This window comes from Biomphalaria glabrata, chromosome 8, assembly GCF_947242115.1.
Source record: "Biomphalaria glabrata chromosome 8, xgBioGlab47.1, whole genome shotgun sequence".
In the NCBI taxonomy this organism is placed as follows: Eukaryota; Metazoa; Mollusca; class Gastropoda; family Planorbidae; genus Biomphalaria; species Biomphalaria glabrata.
The window spans coordinates 4,887,453-4,911,835 of record NC_074718.1 but is presented as its reverse complement, the minus strand read 5'-3'; the positions used below and the strand labels follow the sequence as shown (position 1 = coordinate 4,911,835).

The following is a 24,383-nucleotide window of genomic DNA, read 5'->3' as shown; positions in this document are numbered from 1 at the left end:
ACCCTTGCCCCAAATATAATTATTAAAACAGAAATTGGATCTATCAGTTACCTTTGGTACATAGAAAATTAGATTTTCTTATCATTTATGAAACTTCAGATCAGGGATGCTTTTAATAGATGTGAAATCTTTCCCCTTTTAAAGCACCAGTTCTTAAAATAATTTGTTAATCTATAGTCAAGTGATGCAGCTTGAACTTAAAAAAAACTTTGAGGCTAAGAGTTTGAGTCTAGGTGGAGATCAAGATTTATGCAAATGTTTTTGGGTAATAAAGTACCTGGCCCATCTAGCTTAAAACAGATACAGGGCATGACTCAAATGAAGTAATAGGCAGATAGTCATTTTTTAAAATTTTGATTCAGTTCCTTCTTCAGAGCTCTTGAGCGCTGTAGGGCAGATAATGTAAAGGTCATCGTTTCTGTGGACCATGGTTAACGAGCATGTCATGTGGTCAGCACAACGACCAGCCACCTTACTTTTCCACGATTAATGTCGGATACCTATTAAAGATGGAAGAACTCAGAGGTGCCCAAAGATCCCAGGATTAGAACCTGGGACCCCCGATTCAGAAGCCAAGCGCTTAACCTCACAGCCACATTACCTTTCAGATAGTCATCGGCTTAGAAATTTCACTTCATTGGCCTTATAAAATGATTGACTTTCTTTTGATATCTTATTAGGCACAGTTATAATTACCTCACAATTATACATCATCATTTTGTGACAGATGAGAGTTGAAACTATATTTCCATTCAATTTTCAATTGATTTCTTGTCTGCAGGGGCGCTGGGTGTTTGGGAATTATTTGATGCCTTACAGTTGTCTGTTGAAGTTTGATAAGTGCAATATGGTGTACACCACCAAGCCAGCGTCTACAGTTTTTGATAAGTTTATGCACATCTTAAAATGTGACTTAGAGAACACTAGGATCATGCTGGTGCCAAGTCCCAAATACAATGGACCTGTTCAGGATGAGTAAGTTATGACATATGTAATTAACTCTGCTGGCATGATAAGCAACTAGGGCATCAGTAATTAGTAACCTGTGTGCAGGATATGCACTAAATGCTAATTATACAGTAACCTATGCTTACAATTACAAAATAAAATTTTACTAGTTTTATTGTACAACGAAATGACCATACCAAACAAACTGGACAGTATTAACTCCCTCACCTGCAAAGAGCAATGTACAATCTTTCAACTAAAAACAGGACACACACCTCTGTTAAATTACCATCTTAACAAAATACATCCCACTAACCTACCCCTTTGTAGACACTGCACCCACCCTTATGAAACTGTAAACCTTATCCTCTTTGATTTCCCCTTCTTAATCCACCTTAGGCAGACCCTACTACCACTACAGCCCAACATAACCAGCACCCTGTACAGCAGTGCTGAACAACGGAAGAGAACAGCACACTAGTTTTCCTTGGCACAGTCTGCAAAAAAGCTTACAGCTCAGCTGCAAAAATCTGGCTAGAAGAAGAAGACTAGTTTGATTAACAAAAGCAAGAAAACACCAAAAACTCAAAACAAATAAACCTAAAGAATTATTCATCTTCATCTTCATTGAACCCATCACTTGCATTGTGTGTATGTGTTGGGTGAGTGTGGGAGTCTATACTATCAAAGCTCTTTATTCCTCCTGGACACAAGCTATCCGCATTAGTAATCCACTTCACTTTATCCAACCAAATTCTGACCCTGTTTGCATGCTTCTGTTACTGTACTCTTAAGGATTATCTCAGCTGATGAAGTTATCTCTTCTAATGGTGTGTCTGAATATGTTAGCTTTCATTGATTCACAGTATGTAGAGCTTCTTCAGTATGTATGTCTAAGTGTGGACATGCATCTAGATAAACTCTTGTTGATTTCTTCTCCTAGTGTAAAGAAAAAGGTAAAAGTTCCCCTTTCAGACCTTGAGATTTATTGGGCATATATGTAAAGGTCATCTGTTTCTGAGCCTCACGATTAACTAGGATGTCATGTGGTCAGCACAATGACTTATCAATTTACTTTTCCTCAACTTATGTCCTGTACCCATTTGAGCTTGGTGGACTCAGTGGCGCCCTAAAGATCAGAAAAAAAAAATCCCAGTCTTCATTAGGATTGGAACCTAGGACCCCTGGTTCAGAAGCCAACCATTTTACCACTCAGCCACTGCGCCTCCTCACCGAATGTATTATAATGGATCCATAAATCTTTTTGATCATATATTAAATATGAACTCTTTTTTTTGCTTAGCAACCATTTGTATAACTTGAGAACACTTTATTTTCTCCTCAGACCTCCACGTTTCATGGGAGAAGGTTTTGTTGTGATGTTGTCTAATCATGTTGAGATTTATTACTATCAGGATGAGCCAGGTAATTGATAGTTTAGAAAGACTTTGTGGGCGTCTTTCTTGGTTCTAAAGACAATAGCTTAGTCCTTTATACAACACAGCATTTTAACTTGGTTTGAATATTTTTGTTCAAGCATTTGTTCCTTTTAACAGGAATAGTTCAACATGAGCTGGAACAGATTCAAATGGCGGATGGTGAGGTGCTTGTTAAAAGAACATTCCCTTGCATTGGTGTTGACATAAAGTGTGGTAAAAATACAGACTTCAACTACGGCCCTTGGGTTGATCGACAAAGGTGAGAATCATGTGGGCATGCTAACTTGGTCTAGTACTATGTCTTTCTTTTTTTTTTTTTTTTTTTGTTGTTGACTTAGTTAATGAGTAACTACCACAAAATCTATCTTTCATATTGTTATGCTTCTCTCTCCTAATTAGGCCTTCTGTAAACACTGCTAAACACAACACAACACATCAACACATCAAGAACTTGACAACAAGGCTCCAAATAATCTGGTACTTTAATAAGGGTCAAATCAAACAGTCAATACGACACAATTGGCAACACAATCAACTGCTACAACATTAGACTGTACATCACCGAACTAAACTAATAAACTCTACTGTCTCTTCCTGGACTCGTACGTTTCACTGAAGGACTGCACCAGGACCGACTTCATGGCCGACTAACAGTCCCGGTCTCAACGCTCTCCGGTCTTGAACTGCCGCTTTCTTACACACTGTGTCTCTGGTCTGCGCAGGCCTATGATCAGATGACCATAACACAGGCGCTATTCACGTGCAAAGTTCATGCCAGTACTGTCCCTTGTCTTTCAATATAGCACACTAAACTGTATTACTGGCCTGTAATACGTCAGCCGATCACACACAGTTAACCCTTTTGCGTCGCGAATAGGGTTATAACAATATACAATTATTATTTTAAAAATTATAAATCTGATCAATAAAGAGGAATTTTTGAAAAAATTACTTTCTAGTATACCATAGCTTTTTTGTTAGTAATTATTACCAAAACAAAATGTGTGTTCTTATTGTGTATTTTGGTTTTAAAATTTTGTGAATAGACTCTAAGCTACTTAACATGTGTTCATTATTACAGAGAGTTGATCTGGTCATTCTTTTTCCCTCCTGACTATCAATCACTGCTGCCCACCAAGAGAGCTCAGCCTGGAGAGAAGCGTCAGTTTAAGTCTCTGGAGGTCAAAATGACCATCAATGCCATATCTGCAATTGACATTCTCTTTACTAAAAACTCTGTAAGTATCAATTTAAGACATCGGATAAGTGTTGAGAACTTAAATATTATTTTTTTTGCTATGGGGTCCATTCTGTTTCATTTCAGAGAAATTGTGAATGTTTTTTTGGACCTCATTTTATATCTTGTTAGGGTTAAGTATCAATTTAAGACATTGGTTAAGTGTTGAGAACTTAAATATTATTTTTGGCTATGGGGTCCATTCTGTTTCTATCAGAGAAATTGTGAATGCTTTTTTTTTTGGACCCCATCTTATATTTTGTTAGGGTTAGCAGGTAAACAGCAGATTGCTTGACTAAACATTTGATAAAAAGTACTTATCTATACCCAAAATATGAAGAGATCCATTTTAAAGCATATTGAGGATATAATAATCAACAGAAAAGGAGAAAATTTGTGCTTAAGAAACCTTATTTAAAGACAGCACTGACTTGTAGTATTGTACCTTTCTAGCTGTCTGCTATGTTTTGCGCATTTCAGAGCAGACGTACCGATGTGCACCCGTGCTTACATCATAGATTGGAAAATTTTTATTTCAGCTGATATTCCTTTTCAGTTAAAAAGCTTACTTGGCAGGTCCAAGAAGTACCCCTTACAAAAAGTAAAGTTCCCCTTTCAGATTTTGTGATCTATTAAGCAGATGATGTAAAGGTCATCTATTTCTATGGCATATGGTTAGTGAAAGCATCGTGTGGCTAGCACAACAACCAACTGTTTTTACTTTTCACTACTAATGTGAGGTACCCATTAGAGCTGGGTGGACTCATTGGTATCATAAAGAAATTCCAACAAGGGACTTTCGGTTCAGAAGCCAAGCACTTTACCACTCAGCCACCGTGCCTCCCAACAAAGTATTAGTATGCTGAACAAGGATTATTAGCTGCTAGTTGACTATCTGACTTAACAGCTTCCTTGAACTTTGAACTTTCAGTTGATTAGATTTATTTATTTGTTTATGGAGATGATCTACATTTTTGTAATGTTCCATCTCACAGATAACACATGCTCTACACATGAATGCTGGCAAAGGTTCCTATATTGAAGTGACTGTTCCCTACATTATAGAGGATGATGGCTACATGACAAAGGTGAAAGGTCAGCTGATGCTGGTTGATGCCACAACGAGTATGCCCTTCAGATCTCTGCTGGAGTGTGAGACACTGGAAGTAAGTATACGCTTTCATTAAATTCAGATAGGTGATGAAGTGTTAGCTCTAATTAAAAGCCTAAGTATACTCTTTCATTAAGTTAAGTGATGAAGTGTTGGCTCTAATTAAAAGCCTAAGTATACTCTTTCATTAAGTTAAGATAAGTGATGAAGTGTTGGCTCTAATTAAAAGCCTAAAAAGACTATTTAAAAAAAAAAATTTTAGTTTCTTTACTAGTTGTTTTTATTTGTAATTGGAGCCCTTTGTTGACTTACTTGTATGAGTTTATACTAGAATGGCATGAAAGGAGTTAAATAGTGCAGATACACTTCAAACTATAAGATTATTTCCCAGATTTCAATTTCAAAATATCTAATTCCCAAGATTTATACAATTCTGAGCTGCTGAAAATGGTGAACTTTATTTTTCCTCTTAAGAGTATTGACAAAATAAGAAAAAAAAAGTGAAATAAAATATAGTGCATTAAAATTCTAAAATTTCTCCTTTTGAATATAGCTTGCTATATATAGCTTTAACTCAGTCCAGCCTTTTATTGCAATAACATTTATTGCATACAAATAAAAATAATTTTTCTATTTTATAAACCGCTAGCATAGAATTGATAAAGTTGTGCTTATATATTTTTCTACACACACAAGCATACATTGACTGTAGGCTGTAAGGTTTCAAGATGAAGTCCTCAGTTTTATGAACCACTCATTTTGTTTTGGACATTTTCTGTCATTACAAATGTACAAGCTCTTGTAGCTTTTTTCCAGAATTATATGATTGCTTAGTAGAGATTTATTTTTATATGCAGTTTATTAGCCTGTGTTCCCCTGTCTCACAAACAAAATACTTTTCAGTTTGATGTGACTGCTAAATACCCCAGAGAATGGAACGCCTGTCAAGATTGGTGTTGTGACTTTACCGCTTGTAAAGCTTTAGTTTATCTGATCTATGACCTGAAACAGTTTTTCTCAGGTATTTCAATTTTAATGTTAAAAACGATAAATGTTTATGTTTATAAATAAAGCATAAATATTTATTTAGGATATTTAGGATTGGAGCATATCTCCATTTGATCTTCTTATCATCAATGTAACTTTTATTTTTTTTGAAAGTATTAATGGAACATTCAGTTAATGTTTTTATGTTCATATGAAGGAACCTACAATTTACCACTATATTAGAATTATTCCCAAAATCATGATCAAAAAGCTTTTAAATATGTTCTAATTATCATTGTTTAAACTGTAGGCTTTGCATTAGTTTAAAGGTTTTGGGTTAATTATCTATGTTAACATTAAAGATCCATGACAAAAAAATAAGTAAAATTATTTTACACTGTGGTGGGTTCATTTCAATTTAGTAAAAGAATTGCAATATTTACAATACAAGTAGCCATCTCTCAATTCATGCACAAACTTGTAGGTTCTTAGTAAGACATGTTAACCTTAAAGATCCATTACAAAATAATAAGTAAATTATTTTGCATATATTTTATACTGTGGTGGGTTCATTTCAATTTAGTTAACTCAATGAGTGCGGAGCGTCTATCCCATAGACGGTCTGTCCGCCCTAAACGCACGGAACGTCTATCCCATAGACGTTCTTACCCTACCTTTGTTTCGTTGCATTTTTAAATTAAAATTTTTAACTAACAACAGTGGAACTATTTTTACTTTATAAAAGAGTTCTTCATCCTTTGTTTACATAGAAATGAGAAGCTTTTGGCTTTATTTAGACATTTATTTATTACTTTTTTTACAATGTTAAAAAAACGTCGCCATGACTACGCTATTCCAAGACACACCCACAATGTTGACTACTGAAGAAACTTTATAATTATTCTAAAATTTATCACAAATAAATAGTAATAATGAAGAATTTGATCTAGATATATAGATTAGCATTAGGATTAGATCCAGGTAGGTCTAAATTTAGCGTATTTATATCTATATTTAATATCTAAATCTATTATTGTCAGTAGGTCAGGTGTAGTCTGTAGATCGAGATTGACTAGATCTAAGCTTTTATCTATAGACTTGGACTCTAGATCTAGTCAATCTAGATATATCTCTAGATCTAAGCTTATGGTAAATAAAAAGAAAGGAAATGGTAGATCTACATCAAATAATCATCCACTGTGGGCATTTTTTCCCCATTTTCTTTTTTTTTTTTTTTAGCATTCTTTATCTGTAAAAATCTACAACATCATGGCTATGCTTGTCCAAGACACACCCACAATGTTTACTACTGAAGAAGCTTTATTGTTTTATTTATACTTCTATGAATTGTAATAATGAAGATCTTGATCAAGATTTAGCATAGGATGAGGCAGACTTGGACATTATTAGCATTTAGACTTAGATCTAGTATTGCCTTGCTTAGGCCTTAGCCTTAGACTATAGTAGATACTTCGATTTTCCGGTCGCGCGATATTTTTTTTTGTTACCGGAACCGGTAGTATTCGTGCGGCAGTATTTAAGCCGATAACAATAGAGATTTCGTTCCAGTCTGGTTTTGTCTTCAAAATCAGACACAAAAGGATAGTCAGAGCCCTTTGTTTGTTCAAGGATCGGATATCAGTTAATTCTTTGGATTTATATCAGTGCTTTTCTATCGTCTTCATTGGAGTTCCAGCGTGTTGAGCATAGGGGTAAGTTGACCATCCATAATTTTTTTATTATTCTGAAAAGCATATTTTTTAAAGTCAATCCGTGTACCTTAATATCTAATCTAACTATTTTTGTTCATATTATCGCAATAAGTGTTCCACTTTATTAGTAAAAACGGACCCAGTGCATCAGGTATCTTGGCTAGAAAACGAAACCAGCCGCCATTACTAACCGGAAATGATAGATTCAATGGTTATCAATGGCTGCATAGCTTTTTTGTTAGATCGATTTTTTTTTAATCCATCATCAAGAACAGTTTTATTTAGTCATCCGTGATTTTGAATGCAATTTTTTAAATTTTTAGAATGATTTTAAACTAGTTCAATTATTATTTTTCGTTTTTAGTTAAATTTCTTGCAATGGCTGGTAATATAATTGGGATAATTTATTTTAAAGTAAAGGCTTGGCTGGACTTGGACTTATGAAGTTGAGCCTTCTATTTTACATTAAATGTCTTATATCCTTTTATAAATAAAATCTTTAAACTGCATTTTATTAAAATTGTACATATGTGTAATTTTGTTTGAAACATTTTTTTTTCACAATTAAATAAAACTAACTTTTTTTTGTTACATTTTCCCCAGATAATGTGGGCGTGGCAGGCCTTGATGTCGATGTTGTTGACAATAAGTTTCGAAGGCATATGACTGATGTGAAGAACTTTTGCAGGAAGATTACTCGCAGCTGGCACCTAGTTGCACCCTACTTGGATAAAAAAATTTCTATCGATGCTGCTGGCAAAAAGACACCTATCCAAGTCCCAAGACAGCACTGAACGACCTAGTATGGTGAAGAAGTTGCGACCTGAAGGTGATGTTGAGGCTACTGAAAGGCCAGGTAACACAGAACAACACTGTGCTTGTTGCAGAAAAGCGGTTAGTCTTTTAAGGTAATAACTTTTACATTTTCTTTTGTAAATTCATTTTTATAGTTTCAAAACAATTCCTTTTTAGGTGTCTCAACCCTTTTGACATTTATTATATTTATTAACAGGGCTTTTTGGCAAGATGTTGACTGGACCGTGGATGACACTGATCTACAAAATGAAAGATGAAACAAATTAAAGATACCATTTATGCAGCTATTATATTTATTCTCTTGTTTTCTAGATCTCTCATGTGAAGGTCTGCATTGACAAACTAAAGCCACTAAAGGCCATTGTGGATTCTCCAGAGAATCTCCTTTCAATACTAAGTGATTGCTTTGGCCAGACTCTGGATACTGAAGATCTCGTTCTGAAAACCCTGAGAAATGTGACTGTTGATGAAGTATTTATCGAGATCACTAAAAAACTTGCTGAAGGTTTTTGTAAGGTGCTACAGAGACAGTACTTCAATTGATAATTTCCAACAACAAACAAATCCATTATGTGCTTACCCATCAAATAGTTAGATATATTTTATTTTAAGGGAACATGTTTATTTATATTTATTTAATGTGAAAAATATAATTTCACAATACAGCTGATAATTGTGCTATGAACCATTTATATTAAGTCTTGATAATTTTACCTTTTCAGCAAGCCTAAATTGGTATGCATTAAAAGTATTTATTCTATTTCAGCAAAACAGATAGGGTACACCCAAACAATGTTCATCTTCAAACAATCATGCATGATCCTCGCAAGCTTTGGATACTGACGTACATTTGCAAACGCACTCAGACTGATGACATCAAGAAATCTATATTTGTTATTTACATTATATGTAAATTTAAATATACTCTTTTTTTTTTTAAATTTTTTTTAATTTTGTAAATCTTGTATAATTATCTCTAAAGTCTAGATTAAAATGTTACAGCTCTCAAAGTATGAAATAGAAATTTTTGGTTTTTATTTTTGTGTTGTTTTTCCAACATGTTATTCATCCAAAGTTTATTATAAGTATCAGCAAAAAGTTGTTCATTTCAGTTAAAAGCCTAAAAAGTAATTTACGGCTAAAAAAGTTGCAACATTTTAAGTGTCAACATAATGAAAACTTCTCTCTCAGATTATAATAAAATAAACAAATAACACATAATCATGCATGCATTCCTCTAGAAAACTTCATTTAAATTTCTCAATTAGTTAAAAATTTATAACCAACATAAATTTTGGTTGTTATAACCATAAGTGTCAACATAATATTTTGTCGAAAAAAACTCAAACTTGTCATTCCACATTTATCAAAAATCAAATTTTCAAAAAAAATATTATCTTAGTGTTAAAATAGAATAAACAAATAACACATAATCATGCATTTCTGTTCAAAATTTCATTTAAATATCTCAATTGGTTAAAGAGTTATGACCAACATAAATTTTGGTCGTTTTTTAAATTGTCGTTCCACGTTAACAAAGAAATTTTTTTTCTTAAAGCCTTTCTCTTATAATAGAATAAATAAATAACACATATTCATGCATTTCTGTTGAAAATTTCATTTGCATATCTCTATTGGTTAAAAAGTTATAACCATTTAAGTGTCAACATTTTTTTGTTTTTTGTCGTTTTCGAAATGTCGACCCACATTTAAGAAATTAAAAAAAAAAGTTTCAACTTCTATCTCAGAATTATAAAGAAGAAATAAATAACACATAAACATGCATTTCTGTTGAAAATTTCATTCAATTATCTCTATTGGTTTAAAAGTTATGACCATTTATGTGTGACTATGTATTCTGTTTCTGTAGTTTTTCAACACCTACCCCTACATCAAGGGCGTAACACAAAAAAGTGTTAATAGATATCCCAGATTTAAAATTGTCTTAATTATCAGAACATAATTGCGCATTTCTATGGAAAATTTCATTACATTATCTTTAAGCGTTAAAAAGTTATAGCAGTTTAAATGTATAAGCTCCTCCTTTCGGTCACAATTTTTTGGGTATTTTAATAGGCTAATTCTCCGACACTAAAATGGTCATAACTTATGTTCTAATTAACCTAGAAGCATAAATGAGGTATCAATGAACTCCATTCAAAAAGATCTATCTAACTATACTAGTTTCATTTAGATTCATTAAAGTTGAATTTTTTATCAAAGTACCTAGACTATAGGGCTAGGTCCTGAATGTAGATCAAGGTTGACTAGATCTATGCTTTTATCTTTACACCTTTGTAGATTCCTATAGAATTAAGCCTAAGATAAATGAAAACAACAGAAATGGCAGATCTAAATCCAATATTCATCCACCATGCTAGGCCTTTTCTTTGTATATTTTCTAGCAATTTTTTTTAGTATTGCTTTTTGGTAAAAATCATCACCATCACAATACTGGTTCAAGTTGCACTCCAAAAGGTTTACTACTAAATAAAAGAAAAGTATAAAAGTATTCTAAATCCATAATTTATCACAAAGGAACAGTAATAATGATCTATTAGATGTCTATATCTTAAGTAAAATGAATTAGGATTTTTATTGTCCTTCATCTAGTTAGAGATTTAGGCTTTGATCTCTCGTTAGCCTATGTCTTGCACTGGTCTAGTATTAGAATAAAAGATGTTCTAGGCAAATAAAAAGAAGACAAATCTAGATCTATATCCCATTGATTCAAATGTACATAATATTTGAGTGCATTTGGTTGATAGATTTAGTACTGGTATCTATTGTTATTGGTAGTAATGAAAAGCGCAATAATTTTCACTTTTTTTCAGACTAAAAAAAACAGGTAAAAATAATAATATAATCAATGATTCATCATCTTTTATTGACTGTTTTATCAGATTTCTTTTTGAAAATGCTGTAAATAGTCTAAATATGCTGTTTCAACAGTAATACAAAGAACAAAATCTAAATTTAGGTCTCAAAAGTTCTAAAGTTGGCATCCATTTTTTTTTCTGAGTGTCATATTATTTAGATTATAATTTGTATCTTATATTTAAATAGAAAAATGTTTACATTTTCACATTCTCCATTCATTTACCTTTACTTTGATACCAAATATGTTACTATAGCATTATTGGTACTTAAACAATAAATTTTTGTTTTAGCCATGTTTGGAACATTTTCTTATTTTTTTAAAAAAAGTAGCATTTTTATGAAAAAAAAACCACAGCAGTCAAAGAGTTAAAGAATTGCAATATTTACAATACTAGTAGCCATCTCTCAATTCATGCACAAACTTGTAGGTTCTTAGTAAGACATTGAAGAAACTTTGTGATTAAATTTATTTAAGTGTAAAATATTTACAAGCTCAAATGAAGGAAATAAATAATTAAAGAATGAATCAAAGTAATATCAAACATAAATCTCTCAAATGAATAGTACCAGTATTAAGATACCTTGATTTCCAAATAGCTGTCAGACTTACACAATAAGCTGTGGCTCAACATGCTTACCAGTTAAGATGTATATCACATGCATAAAGATTAGCCTAGGCCTTAATATAAGTAGTGGAGGTATTGGAGATTGGGAGAGGACAGAAATAACTTCAGAAGATAGCTGTTAGGACTATCAAAAGATATTTGTATTTTATAGTTTCATTTCTCCTTTCTATTTCTGTATACCTCACAACTTTGTATTAACTTGTCACCAAATTTTTGTTCACATAAAGATTAGCTTAGGCCTTAATATAAGTAGTGGAGGTATTGGTGATCGGGAGAGGACAGAAATAACTTCAGAAGATAGCTGTTAGGACTATCAAAAGATATTTGTATTTTATAGTCTCATTGCCTAACTTGCCACCAAATGTTTGTTCACATTTTTTTTTTATTAAGAAGTAAGCATACACACCTCATGCATCAAAAATTATTATAGATCAGGGATACTTTTATCCATTTACATACTGTCAATAAAGCTAGGAAACTCTAACTCATTGCTAACTTGAATATATTTAAATTTATTTATGAAAGTAAAATATAATCCTTAATACTTCAGTCAAATGGTAGCTAGTCTACTTTGTTTAGAGTATATATCTTAACAATTTAAGTATGGTCAACTATGATAGTTGTAAAATCTGCATGGCAATATATTTAAATTTATTTATGAAAGTAAATATAATCCTTAATACTTCAGTCAAATGGTAGCTAGTCTACTTTGTTTAGAGTATATATCTTAACAATTTAAGTATGGTCAACTATGATAGTTGTAAAAGCAGCATGGCAATATATTTAAATTTATTTATGAAAGTAAATATAATCCTTAATACTTCAGTCAAATGGTAGCTAGTCTACTTTGTTTAGAGTATATATCATCTTAACAATGTAAGTATGGTCAGCTTTGGTAGTTGTAAAAGCAGCATGGCTTGAGTAATTTAAGAAAAAGATAATACATTTTTTTTTTCAGTTATTGCATTTTCACATTTTTCATAGACAGTCCTTACTCTTCCTTTTTTTTTTTGTTTCAGATTTGGTTGGGGACTGGTCCTCAAAGTCTGCCCCTGACCTATACACCTTTGTTCCATATACATGGACATTAAATCTGACTGTGAAGCAGTTTGAGATCCTGACCTTAGCTAATGAGAACAACTGGGTGGATACATCATCTCAGCACCAAGAGAATGGTGTGTTCATATAATGTGTATAGTTTAGAATAACAATCAACTGAACAAGAAGCATTTAGATGTCATAAAATTTTGTAGACAGCAACTAGTCTTAAAAGTACTGAAGAAAGATATAGGGCCAAAACTGTAACTCTATGCACTCTTGGTTTTAGGCATCCCCTATCCTTGAAAAGAGTGACTTGAAGCTCTGCAGCCCTGGTCCAGAATTAGGTTTATTCAGACTCGCTTGTGCTTGCTAAATGTCCTGGACTATAAACATTAGCGTAGTCACAGCAAAGATATTACTGATTTAAAGTAGCTAAAAGCTCCTATTACTGGTTTGAAAAATTCATCCCGTACACTAAGCAAAGAGGGGCGACTCTGAATAAAATTCTTTAAAAAAATAAACATTTTGAAAAAAATAATAAAATTTAAGAACTAAAACTAATAAATAATTAACAAACTTTAAAAAATAGAATGATATAACTAGTTTTAAAAAATAGATACTTTTAATACCTTTAGAATATAAAAAAGCTTAAAAAAACACACCATTTTCTGGGTGGGGGCTTATACACTGTGACTATGGGACATTTTGTTTGAAATATTCTTTTCAAAATATTTTAAAATGTGATACACATCCAGTTTTCAATAAAAAAAATTGTAACCACGCTCTAGTTTTTGCTCAAAATGAGACATGATGAGCTTTTTCATATAGGAAAGTTTTATAAACTGTTTCCAGTTCATAATGCGTTATCCTGCTGTAAGACTTAAACAGAAAAGACTCACTGTACTGCGGTAGGAGCTATCGGGTTAAGATTTAGGAATATTGACATATTTTTTGTTGCTACCAGGACCCAGCTGTGAACTACATTTTTTTTTTCAGCACATATTGCATTCTGTGGAGAGGTGTTTGAGTTGTGTGTGACGTTTCCTTTTAGTGACTTTGTTCCTGAGACTGTACCTGTGCAGCTTCTTATCAAGGTAGAGTCAATTTCAATATAAAGATTGACAAAATAGTGTAGAGCAGGGGTTCTCAACCTGTGGGTCGTTACCCCTTTGGGGGTCGATTGAAAATTTGCCAGGGGTCGCCAAAGACCATAAAAAAAAATGGATTGTTTTTGTCTATTCTTCTATTGCTGTGTGTATTTGTGTGTGGGGGGGGGGTGTCGCGGCAGAGTGGGGGATTGTAAAAAGGGGTCGAGGAGCATAAAAGGTTGAGAACCGCTGTTGTAGAGTGTCTTGTTCTCAACAAGTTGTTGAGCATACATCTCTGTAGTATTAATAAATGTATACTGTTATGATATATATATTTAGAGTGAATAATGAGTGGCAATCATTGTGAAAATGTAGAGTGGTAATGATTGTGGAAATGTTGAGGCACTGATTGTGGAAATGTAGAGTGGCAATGATTGTGGAAATGTAGAGTGGCAATGATTGTGGAAATGTAGAGTGGCAATGATTGTGGAAATGTAGAGTGGCAATGATTGTGGAAATGTAGAGGCATTGGTTGTGGAAATGTAGAGTGGCAATGATTGTGGAAATGTAGAGTGGCAATGATTGTGGAAATGTAGAGGCATTGGTTGTGGAAATGTAGAGTGGCAATGATTGTGGAAATGTAGAGTGGCAATGATTGTGGAAATGTAGAGTGGCAATGATTGTGGAAATGTAGAGTGGCAATGATTGTGGAAATGTAGAGGCATTGGTTGTGGAAATGTAGAGTGGCAATGATTGTGGAAATGTAGAGTGGCAATGATTGTGGAAATGTAGAGGCATTGGTTGTGGAAATGTAGAGTGGCAATGATTGTGGAAATGTAGAGTGGCAATGATTGTGGAAATGTAGAGGCATTGGTTGTGGAAATGTAGAGTGGCAATGATTGTGGAAATGTAGAGTGGCAATGGTTGTGGAAATGTAGAGTGGCAATGATTGTGGAAATGTAGAGTGGCAATGATTGTAGAAATGTAGAGGCATTGGTTGTGGAAATGTAGAGTGGCAATGATTGTGGAAATGTAGAGGCATTGGTTGTGGAAATGTAGAGGCAATGATTGTGGAAATGTATAGGCAATGATTGTGGTAATGTAGAGGCAATGATAGAGAGGATGCAGATGAAGACACTATTTCTTTTAAAATCATTATGGTGTCTTTGAAAATGTCTTGATATACAACCATAAAACTTAAAGCAGTTCTTCTTCTTCTTCTTCTTCTTCGTTCTCATTGTTATGTTGGAGCGTTCAGATGACTAGGCCAATACATGAGATGAACGACGCAGTGGTTTCCAAATCAGGGAGCTCTCCATATAGTTTTCTTTCAATTGGGGTGATTTGCGGCCAATGTCTTATACGGGCCTCTTGGTAAAGAGAGCAGTTTTGGAGGACGTGTTCGAACATTCTCTGGTGATACTCCACATGGGCAGGTTTCACTGGTTCCAATTTTGAGCTTCCGGTACATGTGTTACTTAAAACTTAAATCTGTTAGAAAAAAACAAACATCAATGTACAATAGAATGTATTAGATACATACATCTTATAATCTTGTAATGTACCAGTTTGGTAAAGAAATCATTTTAAAATATTCAGAACATAACAAAGTTATTGTTGAGATAACTATGCAATTATTCTGATTCTCTCTGTAAACACCTTCATACCCTGATACGGTTTTACCTTTACAGAATTTGTATTCATCACATTACTTTAGAAAGTGGGAAGCGTGGTAGAGAGGCTTAGTGCGCTTGAACTTGGCTTGGCTACCTATGAAGGGGGCTCGAGGTTCGACACCCGACTCGGACAGAGTTGTGTTTACTGAGCGCCTAAAGGCAGCACGGAAAAACCTTGTCCTATATACCCCCTCCCCACACTGGTCCACAAATGAGATTGGACCACAGCGCTCTGAGCATGCAATAAGCATGAAAGTAGCGCTATATAAAAGCTATAATTTAATTTTTTATTTAGTAACAAAAATCTTTGCTTCGTCCACCCCCCCCCCCCCCCCCCAAAAAAAAAAGAAAATTAAAAAAAAAAAATTCTCTTGGACTGTGAATACATTTAGACATTCTTGGATTATGGCATTGCGGATTGTTTGGATTTGTTAAGATTTAGGTTAATACTGCAGCGCATTGATTGAAATGCCTGACTGTTTACAACTCACTTTTGCTTTAGCACTGATTTTTTAATAATTATTTTTCAATGATGAATACCAAGCTCTCAGCTAGTGTTGTGATTTTATAATAAAAGTATCCCAAGAATGCTGGTTTATTGTAAACAAAATTATAATTCAAGCAATATAAGTCATTAAAAAAACCAACCTAAATTAGCCAAGATTATTCAATTTTTTTTAAAATTTCTTGTCTAGGGAGACACTGTCTTCTGTCGCCTTTATCTGCCAGAGAGCAATACCATGAAACATGTTGTCATTGCCTTGTCTGAGAATATCAGAGTGGTTGACAGGGAAGGTCATGTGACTTGTCAGCCATTTGTGTATCCAAACAAAAAAGAGTGGAGAAACGTCACATTGAAAAGGTATGCATGAATGGCTAGCTAGTTATATTGGGTAGCTTAACATATTCTTCTTTTCAACCGTGCTTTAAATAGACATTTCACTTTGTTGTGAAACTGGCTTAAATTTAGAATGGACCTCATTCACCAATCATAAACAAACAACCTTTAGCCACGTGGTGCTCTATCTCTTCTATATAATTTACGATCTCATGTTTAATTCATGATGGTTGTCATGTGACAGTTTTTTTTCATTGTTTTATCAATAAGATCACATGACTAAACGTTGTTTGTTTACGATTGGTGAATGAGGTCCATTGGGTTCAAATGTTATAAATTGATGAAATACACATTTAAGGCAATGAAAAAACTGACAGGGAAGAATGAGCAAGCAGTCTGAAATACAACTGTCCAGATGTAGCATATAGTATTCTTCTGTTTTGAAGGGATGTCAAATGTATATTATAAAGAATTCTAGAGAGTACTATAATCCTAAGATCAGCGGTTCTCAACCTTTTAAGCTCGCCGACCCCTTTTTACAATCCCCCACTCTGTCGCGACCCCCCCCCTCTTGCTCACATACACAGCAATAGAGGATAGACGAAACAATACACTTTTTTGATGTCATTGGCAACCCCTGGCAAATCGTCAATCGACCACAAGAGGCTCGCGACCCACAGGTTGAAGATGGACCAGTTCCCACCTGAACTTCAGGAAAACCAGCATCAAATGTTTGGCCTCTGTACACAGACAACACATGCTCTTGAATAGGAAAATTCAAGAATGCTGAAGACATCCTTCAAAGCTGAAAGATTTATCAAGAGCTGCCAACATTATACAGTATACATTCCTCAGAACACCCTTTAGAAGACAAACTATATAATAGAGCTGGACACCACTGCACAGTTCATTTCAGATATAGTAATAGTTAATTGAACCCTCAAACTTGATAAGAATGAAAATGAAGGGGAGATGAAAACTTAAATAAAAGAGAATTTATTTTACTTCAAACTGATTCTCAGAAGTTTTTGTTTAAGATTGTCCTCCATTTCACAGTTCTGAAAAAAAAAGAAGTCAACTTAGGTTATTTCTACTATAAAACTATTGCTTTTGGGTTTGTTTTAGCAATGGCTGGGTTGACTGCTGGCAGACTAACTATGTTTTCCTCTCTGTGACCTACACCTACTTCCCCATGCCTGTAATCAAATCAACAACTGAGCCATGGGATCAATTCAAAGAGGACCTGGAGGAGGGGGATGTTAACCTGTTGGAACAGCCTGCTAGCTCAGGCGTCTCAGGTCCAGCCAAAGAGGAGTCCACATTGTTTGATCCAGGAGATTTAAAGCCTGATTTTATCCAAGTGGAGCTGGAAGTTTCCCCATCTACCCTTGTGCTCTATGGATCCTTGTTGAGAAATCTGATCAATTTAAAGGTTAGTTTAAAATAAATTGGCAATAGGTGAGCTCATTTATTCAAAATCTAAGAACTATATGCAAATAATAAAACCTCTTGATCAGAAAACTTAAATTGTGAGCTGCTAAGATATATATATATATATATGATTTTTTGAATATAGTTTAGTGGCTTAATCTTTTGGTTCAGGCATTTTCTTTGTTGTAAAGTAAAGAAATAATGCATAAATATTTATCATGAGTGGGAGTGTGGTAACTAAGTGATTAAACACTTAACCACACAGCTAAATCTCATGTGTTTGAATTCTGACTGAATCCTGTTTTTTTTTTTTAACTTTTTTAGTCTTTGCAGTAGATTTTTTAAATTTATATAACCTTGGGGTATATTTATAAAACTAGATAATTTTATGCTGAAGTACATTGTTTTTCCTTAACTGGCATTAGAAAAAAAAGGAACCTAATAGCTGTTACAAAAGGAAATCTATAAATAATGTTGCTTTATAATATGCTGGCAGGTAGGGCCTTTAAAGTGACTCATAAAATAAAGTCTATTTGAACTAATCTAAACTCTATTCTAGATGTTTATTTAAATTGATATAACTAATCTAAACCCTATTCTTGGAGATGCTTATTGGAACTAATCTAAACTCTATTCTAAATGTTTATTTAAATTGATATAACTAATCTAGACCCTATTCTTGGAGATGCTTATTTGAACTAATCTAAACTCTATTCTAAATGTTTATTTAAATTGATATAACTAATCTAAACACCAATTTTTGGAGATGCTTATTTGAACTAATCTAAACTCTATTCTAGATGTTTATTTAAACTGATCTAACTAATTTAATCTCATCTCTTGGAGATGTTTATCTGAAACAAATCTAAACTCTATTCTAGGAGAACTATCTTGGTGAGTTTCAAAAAGCCACAGACTATGAGGAGAGCCAGAACAAAATGAAAGAGGTGGAAGCCAGCTATGTGCATCTGGAGGCACCAGACGACGAGGAGGTGTTTGACTACAGAATGTACCGTCCATTTGCAGTCACTGTCTCAGTGACCCTGCACGACATCCAAGCACATTTAGCCAAGGTAAACATGCCATTGTCTGATCTATCCACTACTTGGTATATTTTGAAATTTGTACCTTATAAAAGAAATTAGAATAAGTTCGTGACATAATATGTGTATTATATATGTAGCATTTCATCTATTCAACACTATCTCTTTTCATCTTTAATATGCTCAAAGTTGAACCAATTATATTATTATGTATATCAATGCTCAAGAGTACAATTAACCATGCTACAAATCAAAAACTAAAAAAAAATAAAACAGAAAACATTGAAAGTAGAAATAGACATTTCCATCCATTAGGGCATTCAAATGTTAGTTTGTAAACCTACAAGATACAAACAATAAAAAACAATACTAGGCTGACATTACCTTTGTCTACAACATTGATGTCCATAACAAATAGCCTGCAGGAAATAGCTTGCCCATGATGCATTGTGTAACGATCATTTCTCTTTGAGTGTTTTGATGTTACAATGAAATTGTGTTGATCAGTCAATGCGTTTCTGCTATTATAATTTAGTGTAGATTTCTATTTTAAACAACTACTGAACAGTCAAATAAGATCTTTATGCCGGAGATTCAAATACAAAATATTAATTCAAATAATGAAGATTCTTCAACAATATATACAAAGCTTGAATTCTGGAACTAGGAATCACTTAAATAAAATACACACTGTACAAAATAATTTTTAAAGTTAATAATCTTCTGAAGCTCATAAACTACAACTCGTTCTGGTTCCACAACTCAATCTACAACTGATTTTTTCTGTCCCTTCCTAAACTTCTTATTCATGAACCTCTCTCTGCATTTGCGAACAAACCACGCCTTTCACCCCGCTAAACCTTCGCTCTTTTTATAGTCATGGCATCCCTTCTGTTCTAAGATAGCATGCTTGCTGCAAGAACCCATCGGCAACCAACCTTGACATTGCTATGGAGATGGTTGCAGAAATCTAAAAATAAACATAATGCTTTATGCTACGTGACACATTGCTATCTGGTCCCTGAAAACGTCTGCTCGCTAGCAGTCATAAGTTGGAAATAGTAATATAAGGAAACATTGTCTTTCCTCTGGCGAAACATTTCCTTAGACAAAGTATTAGCTGTTTTTACTTAAGTTTTCTATTATGAACATTGTACAGTAGATGTTTTTATCAGTAGTGTTTCTGTCTTCAGAACTGCACCTCAGATGACCAGCCCTGTCCAAGTGCCTATGTTGAAAGACTTTGTTTTGAACTGGATAAATCTTTCAGGGAAACTAAGCTCCAGCTGCTTTTATCACCTTGTGTCTTGCTGGCCAAAGATGGCAACAGTGTAAGATTTTTTTAACACAATTTTGAGCTTTGTTTTTCTCATCTTAGATCTAAAAAAGTCCTAGAACTTACACTTACAAAACTGTAAACTTAATAAAACAACAACAAAAAAAACCCTTAGAACTTACACTTACAGATCTGCACATCTTTAAAAGCCTTCTGTAGAAAAATGACTTTGGATCATCTCAGGGAAATAAAATTAGCTGGTGTTGGAATGATTTCACCCACACAGCAGTTCCCCATCTCCACACTTCTAGCTGATTCAAAGGAACTGCAAGTTTGGGATAGCAATATTGCAGACTCTGCCAGGTTGTAGCACTGTGTGTTACAAGTTACCTAAGGGTCCCCCAGCTCCTGATTTTTCATCACTGTTAACTCCTGAAGCCTTTCCCATGTTTGGGAAGAGGTTTGAATTCACCTTTCTCCTAGGCTGGTAGCCAGTCAAGGCTAACAAGCCCCTCCTGTCCCCTAGTCAACTTAACTCTAATGAGTACCTGACATTTGTTTGGGAAAAGTAAATGTGCTAGCCACATCACACCCTTGTGTGATAGGCCCACAGAAACAGATGACGTTTTCATCATCTGCCCTATAGATAGCATGGCCTGAAATGGGGAACTTTAAAAGCCTAGAACTACATCTAGTAACTAACCTCCAACTTCGTGTTGAGGGTGTTATATATATCTTCCTGTCCTGTATCTTTCTGTAAGGCAATTAAATAGTCTATTAATAACTGTGATTTTAACTTAAAACATCCTTCCCCCCAGGTTGATTCTGCCACTGTTTAGCCAGTGCCTACATACTGTGAATATTCATTTGTAACCATTTTGTTTCAGAGAGACACAGATCAAGAGCACCTGAAAGATGGGCACTTGGCACTGTCTGGGCTACAGGTCAGAGGGCATGCCATGTTCTCTTTAGAAGGCCTGCCTTTGGATTATGAGACTTTGGAATATGCTTGGCTGATTGAAGTGATTGTAGGGGAGCTCACTGGCAAACTAACCACTCCACAGGTGGGTAATCCCCGCAGCATAGAATGTGATGTTTGGCCACTAACAAAATTAAATTTTTCCATGTGATTTCATCAGATAGTACTAAATCAACACATAATATTTTATCTTCATTCTTTTATCAAAAAAACTTTATGAAAGAAAACAATCTTAGGACATCCTGATTTTACTAAAATAAATATAATAAGTTTATCTTCTGAATGAGATATGGTAACTTCTTAAGGCATGGTATGACATTGTACCATGAACTGTAGATAAACACTACATCTATAGAACGAGCTTTCGTGGGATGACCACCTTAGAACTCTGACAAAGAAAACAGCCCAGCGACTTTTTTTCTATAGGAACTCAATAGCTTTAAACTAAATTAGAAGATCCTAGATACTTTTTATGGTTTGACTATGCAAAATCTGCTAACATACGGAATAACTTGTTGGCAAGGCGCAACAGTTTAGATGGAGTGTTCATACCTTACTGGGTCAGACTATATCAATGCCACTCGTTGATCAGGAAACATGGAAAGGACCAAAATGCCTGTTTGAAGTCGCTGAATGAACTCTTTATATTGTGTTTGTTCTATTTATGTGTTATGTTTCTGTTGTGTTGTCTTTATATGAGAAAGCAGTCCTTGTAATTACAACAAATTTCCATAAGGATCAATAAAGAAGTCTTAGTCTTGTAGTCTACCGTAAATGCTATATTCCCCTGCAATAGGAGTTTAAATCACTCTTTTAGCCATAGCTATTTCATTTATTTTATACCTTCTTAACTCTCTTTAGTCTATTTAGTGCTCTTGAAGTTTGCATTCATTTTATAACCATAATGTTGTACAAAGAAATGACTACGCCTAACAAACTGGACAGTATTAACTTCCTCCCCCGCAAAGAACAATCTACAATTTTCCAACTTAGGACACACACACCACTATTAAATTACCACCTGAACAAAATTAACTCCACACAACTCCCCCTTTGCAGACACTGCGCTCACCCCTTTGAAATCGTAAACCATATCCTTTCTGAATGCCCCTCCCTAATCCACCTTAGGCAGATCCTACTTCCACTACAGCCCAACATAACCAACACCCTGTATGGCAGTGCTGAACAACTGAAGAAAACAGCACACTTTTTTTCCTTGGCACAGTCTGCAAAAGAGCTCACAGCTCAGCAGCAATAAAGCTGGCTAGAAGAAGAAGAAGAATAACCATAATGTCTGTGTGAATAAATAAAATAGAAATTAAAATAAAAGTAATTAAATGAACTAATTTGTTTCTCCTGTCATGTCCAATGTCTGATCAGGTACAGAATGTGGCAGAATTCCTTCAGACCTTCATCATGATGGTTGAAAATGCGGAGAATAAGCTACAGAGTCCGATAACACACAAGATGTGTCAGCATATAGTGCCACAACATTCTTGCTACGAGACCAAAAACTTGCCGTTTCCTTGTCCAAGTTCAGAGGACATCAAGTATGAGATGAGCAGGTTCTCTGTGGACTTTGTGAACATTTTCCTGGTGGAACCTTGTTCAGCTCTGAACATTCAGGTCTGTATAGTCAGGACATTTATAGACAATTCAGATTTACACTAAGTCTATGTTTTACTGTGAAAGCAAAATATGGAATTTGTGATAGCTGTGCTTTTTAGTTTAAACAAATGTTTGTATTTCACTTTAGTTAGGGGTAAAACATTTAGAAAAAAAATTCTTATCTGCTTTCTAAAATTTAGACATTCTTGTTTGTTTAGACATTTTGTAAAAACAATTAAAATGCATTCAATTTGTATTTTTGTTTAATATAAGTTATTAATATAAGTAAATAAAACATTGGAGGCGCAGTGGCTGAGGTCCCAGGTTCGAATCCTGGTGAAGACTGGGATTTTTAATTTTGGGATCTTTTGGTGCCTCTGAATCCACCCAGCTCTAATGGGTACCTGACATTAGTTGGGGTAAAGTAAAGGTGTTTGGTCTTTGTACTGTACACATCACACCCACGTTAACCGTGGGCCACAGAAACAGATGACCTTTACGTCATCTGCCCTATAGACCAGAAGGTCTGAAAGGAAAACTTTACTTTTTTACTTTTTAAATAAAATATGAAAGAAAATGTCTTCTCTGCTCTCTGACAGGTACATCCTGTACGCATAGCCAACTGTAACCTGCATGGCCCTAGCACACGTGCAGGGATCACTGGAATGATAGAGAGAGTTGAGCTCAAGCAATATGTCTGCGGCATCCCATCCAAAACCAATCTCCAGAATTGGCTAGAGGCAGGGGGATTCAGCCTTGGTCCCATCATGTTGGAGGCTGCTGTGGCTTTAGCCTTTGTGCAGCTTTGTCAGGTAGATGAATCTTAGAGAATAACATTTTGCTATTTGTATTCACTGTTCATCAATCAAAACAAAATGATCTTTTTCGATTATTGATAAGTTTTTGTGTGGGTGATGGAAATTTTAAGAGTTATTTAGATTCTGCTTTGTTTAATGATTTAAATCTCCAATGAGATATAAGAGTCTCAAGCCCTGGATTGCAGTGTGAGTTTTATAATGTTTTGATGGAAATTGCAAAATATTATTGTTTAAAACATTATCCTTGTAACTTGTGAACTAGAAAACAAAATTTGAGTGGATTAGATTAAAACAACTGTTTCTGTTTGCTTCTTACAAATATTAATGTTTTTAAAATGTTTTTCTTCATTAAGACTGCAGAATGAAAACTGTGTTTCTGATGTTTCTTCCAGATTCAAAACAAGTTCCTTAAAGTGCATGATGCCAAGACAAAAAGGTTGTGGTTCTTGTGGAATGAGTCAGAACTGTTATCTCCCATCCATTCCTCTGTGTATGGCAAGTGTGGCTGCCTGGGCGGGTGTGCTTTCTTTGGTAAAAATAAAAATGGGATCTCTTTCTTCAAACTTAAGAGGCACAGAGATGGCACACAGGTCGTGGCAATACCACAGGTATATTCAGTGCTTTTTTTGTAAAAAGAAATAGGTGCAGGTACTCAGTGATTAGGTGCCGGTACTCAGTGATGGATTGCCTAACTTTTAACTACTAATATATTAATAATAAATGTTAAAATACAAGGAATGTAATAATTTTTCCCCACATTGAAAAAAGGTGCCGTATTGTCACAAAAAAAAAAGCCCTGGGTATATTGATAAAAAGTTAAATATAGATG

The 24,383-nt window shown here is 34.3% G+C and overlaps 1 protein-coding gene and 1 long non-coding RNA gene across 5 annotated transcripts in view; both read left to right on the top strand.

Moving 5' to 3' along the window:
• The window catches only part of LOC106057329 (bridge-like lipid transfer protein family member 1), a 108,482-nt gene that overhangs the window by 5,976 nt on the left and 78,123 nt on the right, over positions 1 to 24,383 (top strand). For all 3 annotated transcript variants that reach the window (XM_056037266.1, XM_056037264.1, XM_056037265.1), the window contains exons 8-23: positions 782 to 975; positions 2,294 to 2,373; positions 2,505 to 2,646; positions 3,469 to 3,625; positions 4,620 to 4,790; positions 5,639 to 5,756; positions 12,776 to 12,931; positions 13,794 to 13,891; positions 16,257 to 16,423; positions 17,525 to 17,831; positions 18,712 to 18,903; positions 20,067 to 20,204; positions 21,037 to 21,213; positions 22,509 to 22,754; positions 23,336 to 23,548; positions 23,947 to 24,162. In XM_056037266.1, the coding sequence (XP_055893241.1) occupies positions 782 to 975; positions 2,294 to 2,373; positions 2,505 to 2,646; positions 3,469 to 3,625; positions 4,620 to 4,790; positions 5,639 to 5,756; positions 12,776 to 12,931; positions 13,794 to 13,891; positions 16,257 to 16,423; positions 17,525 to 17,831; positions 18,712 to 18,903; positions 20,067 to 20,204; positions 21,037 to 21,213; positions 22,509 to 22,754; positions 23,336 to 23,548; positions 23,947 to 24,162 (2,772 nt within the window). The remainder of the gene's footprint in view (positions 1 to 781; positions 976 to 2,293; positions 2,374 to 2,504; positions 2,647 to 3,468; positions 3,626 to 4,619; positions 4,791 to 5,638; positions 5,757 to 12,775; positions 12,932 to 13,793; positions 13,892 to 16,256; positions 16,424 to 17,524; positions 17,832 to 18,711; positions 18,904 to 20,066; positions 20,205 to 21,036; positions 21,214 to 22,508; positions 22,755 to 23,335; positions 23,549 to 23,946; positions 24,163 to 24,383) is intronic.
• LOC129927613 (uncharacterized) lies at positions 7,236 to 9,159 on the top strand. 2 transcript variants are annotated; one of them, XR_008779207.1, is made up of 3 exons: positions 7,236 to 7,434; positions 8,038 to 8,840; positions 9,017 to 9,159. It is a non-coding gene; the product is annotated as an uncharacterized LOC129927613 (long non-coding RNA). The 2 variants fall into 2 exon arrangements; XR_008779206.1 differs by lacking the exon at positions 7,236 to 7,434 and having other exon boundaries at positions 7,843 to 8,840.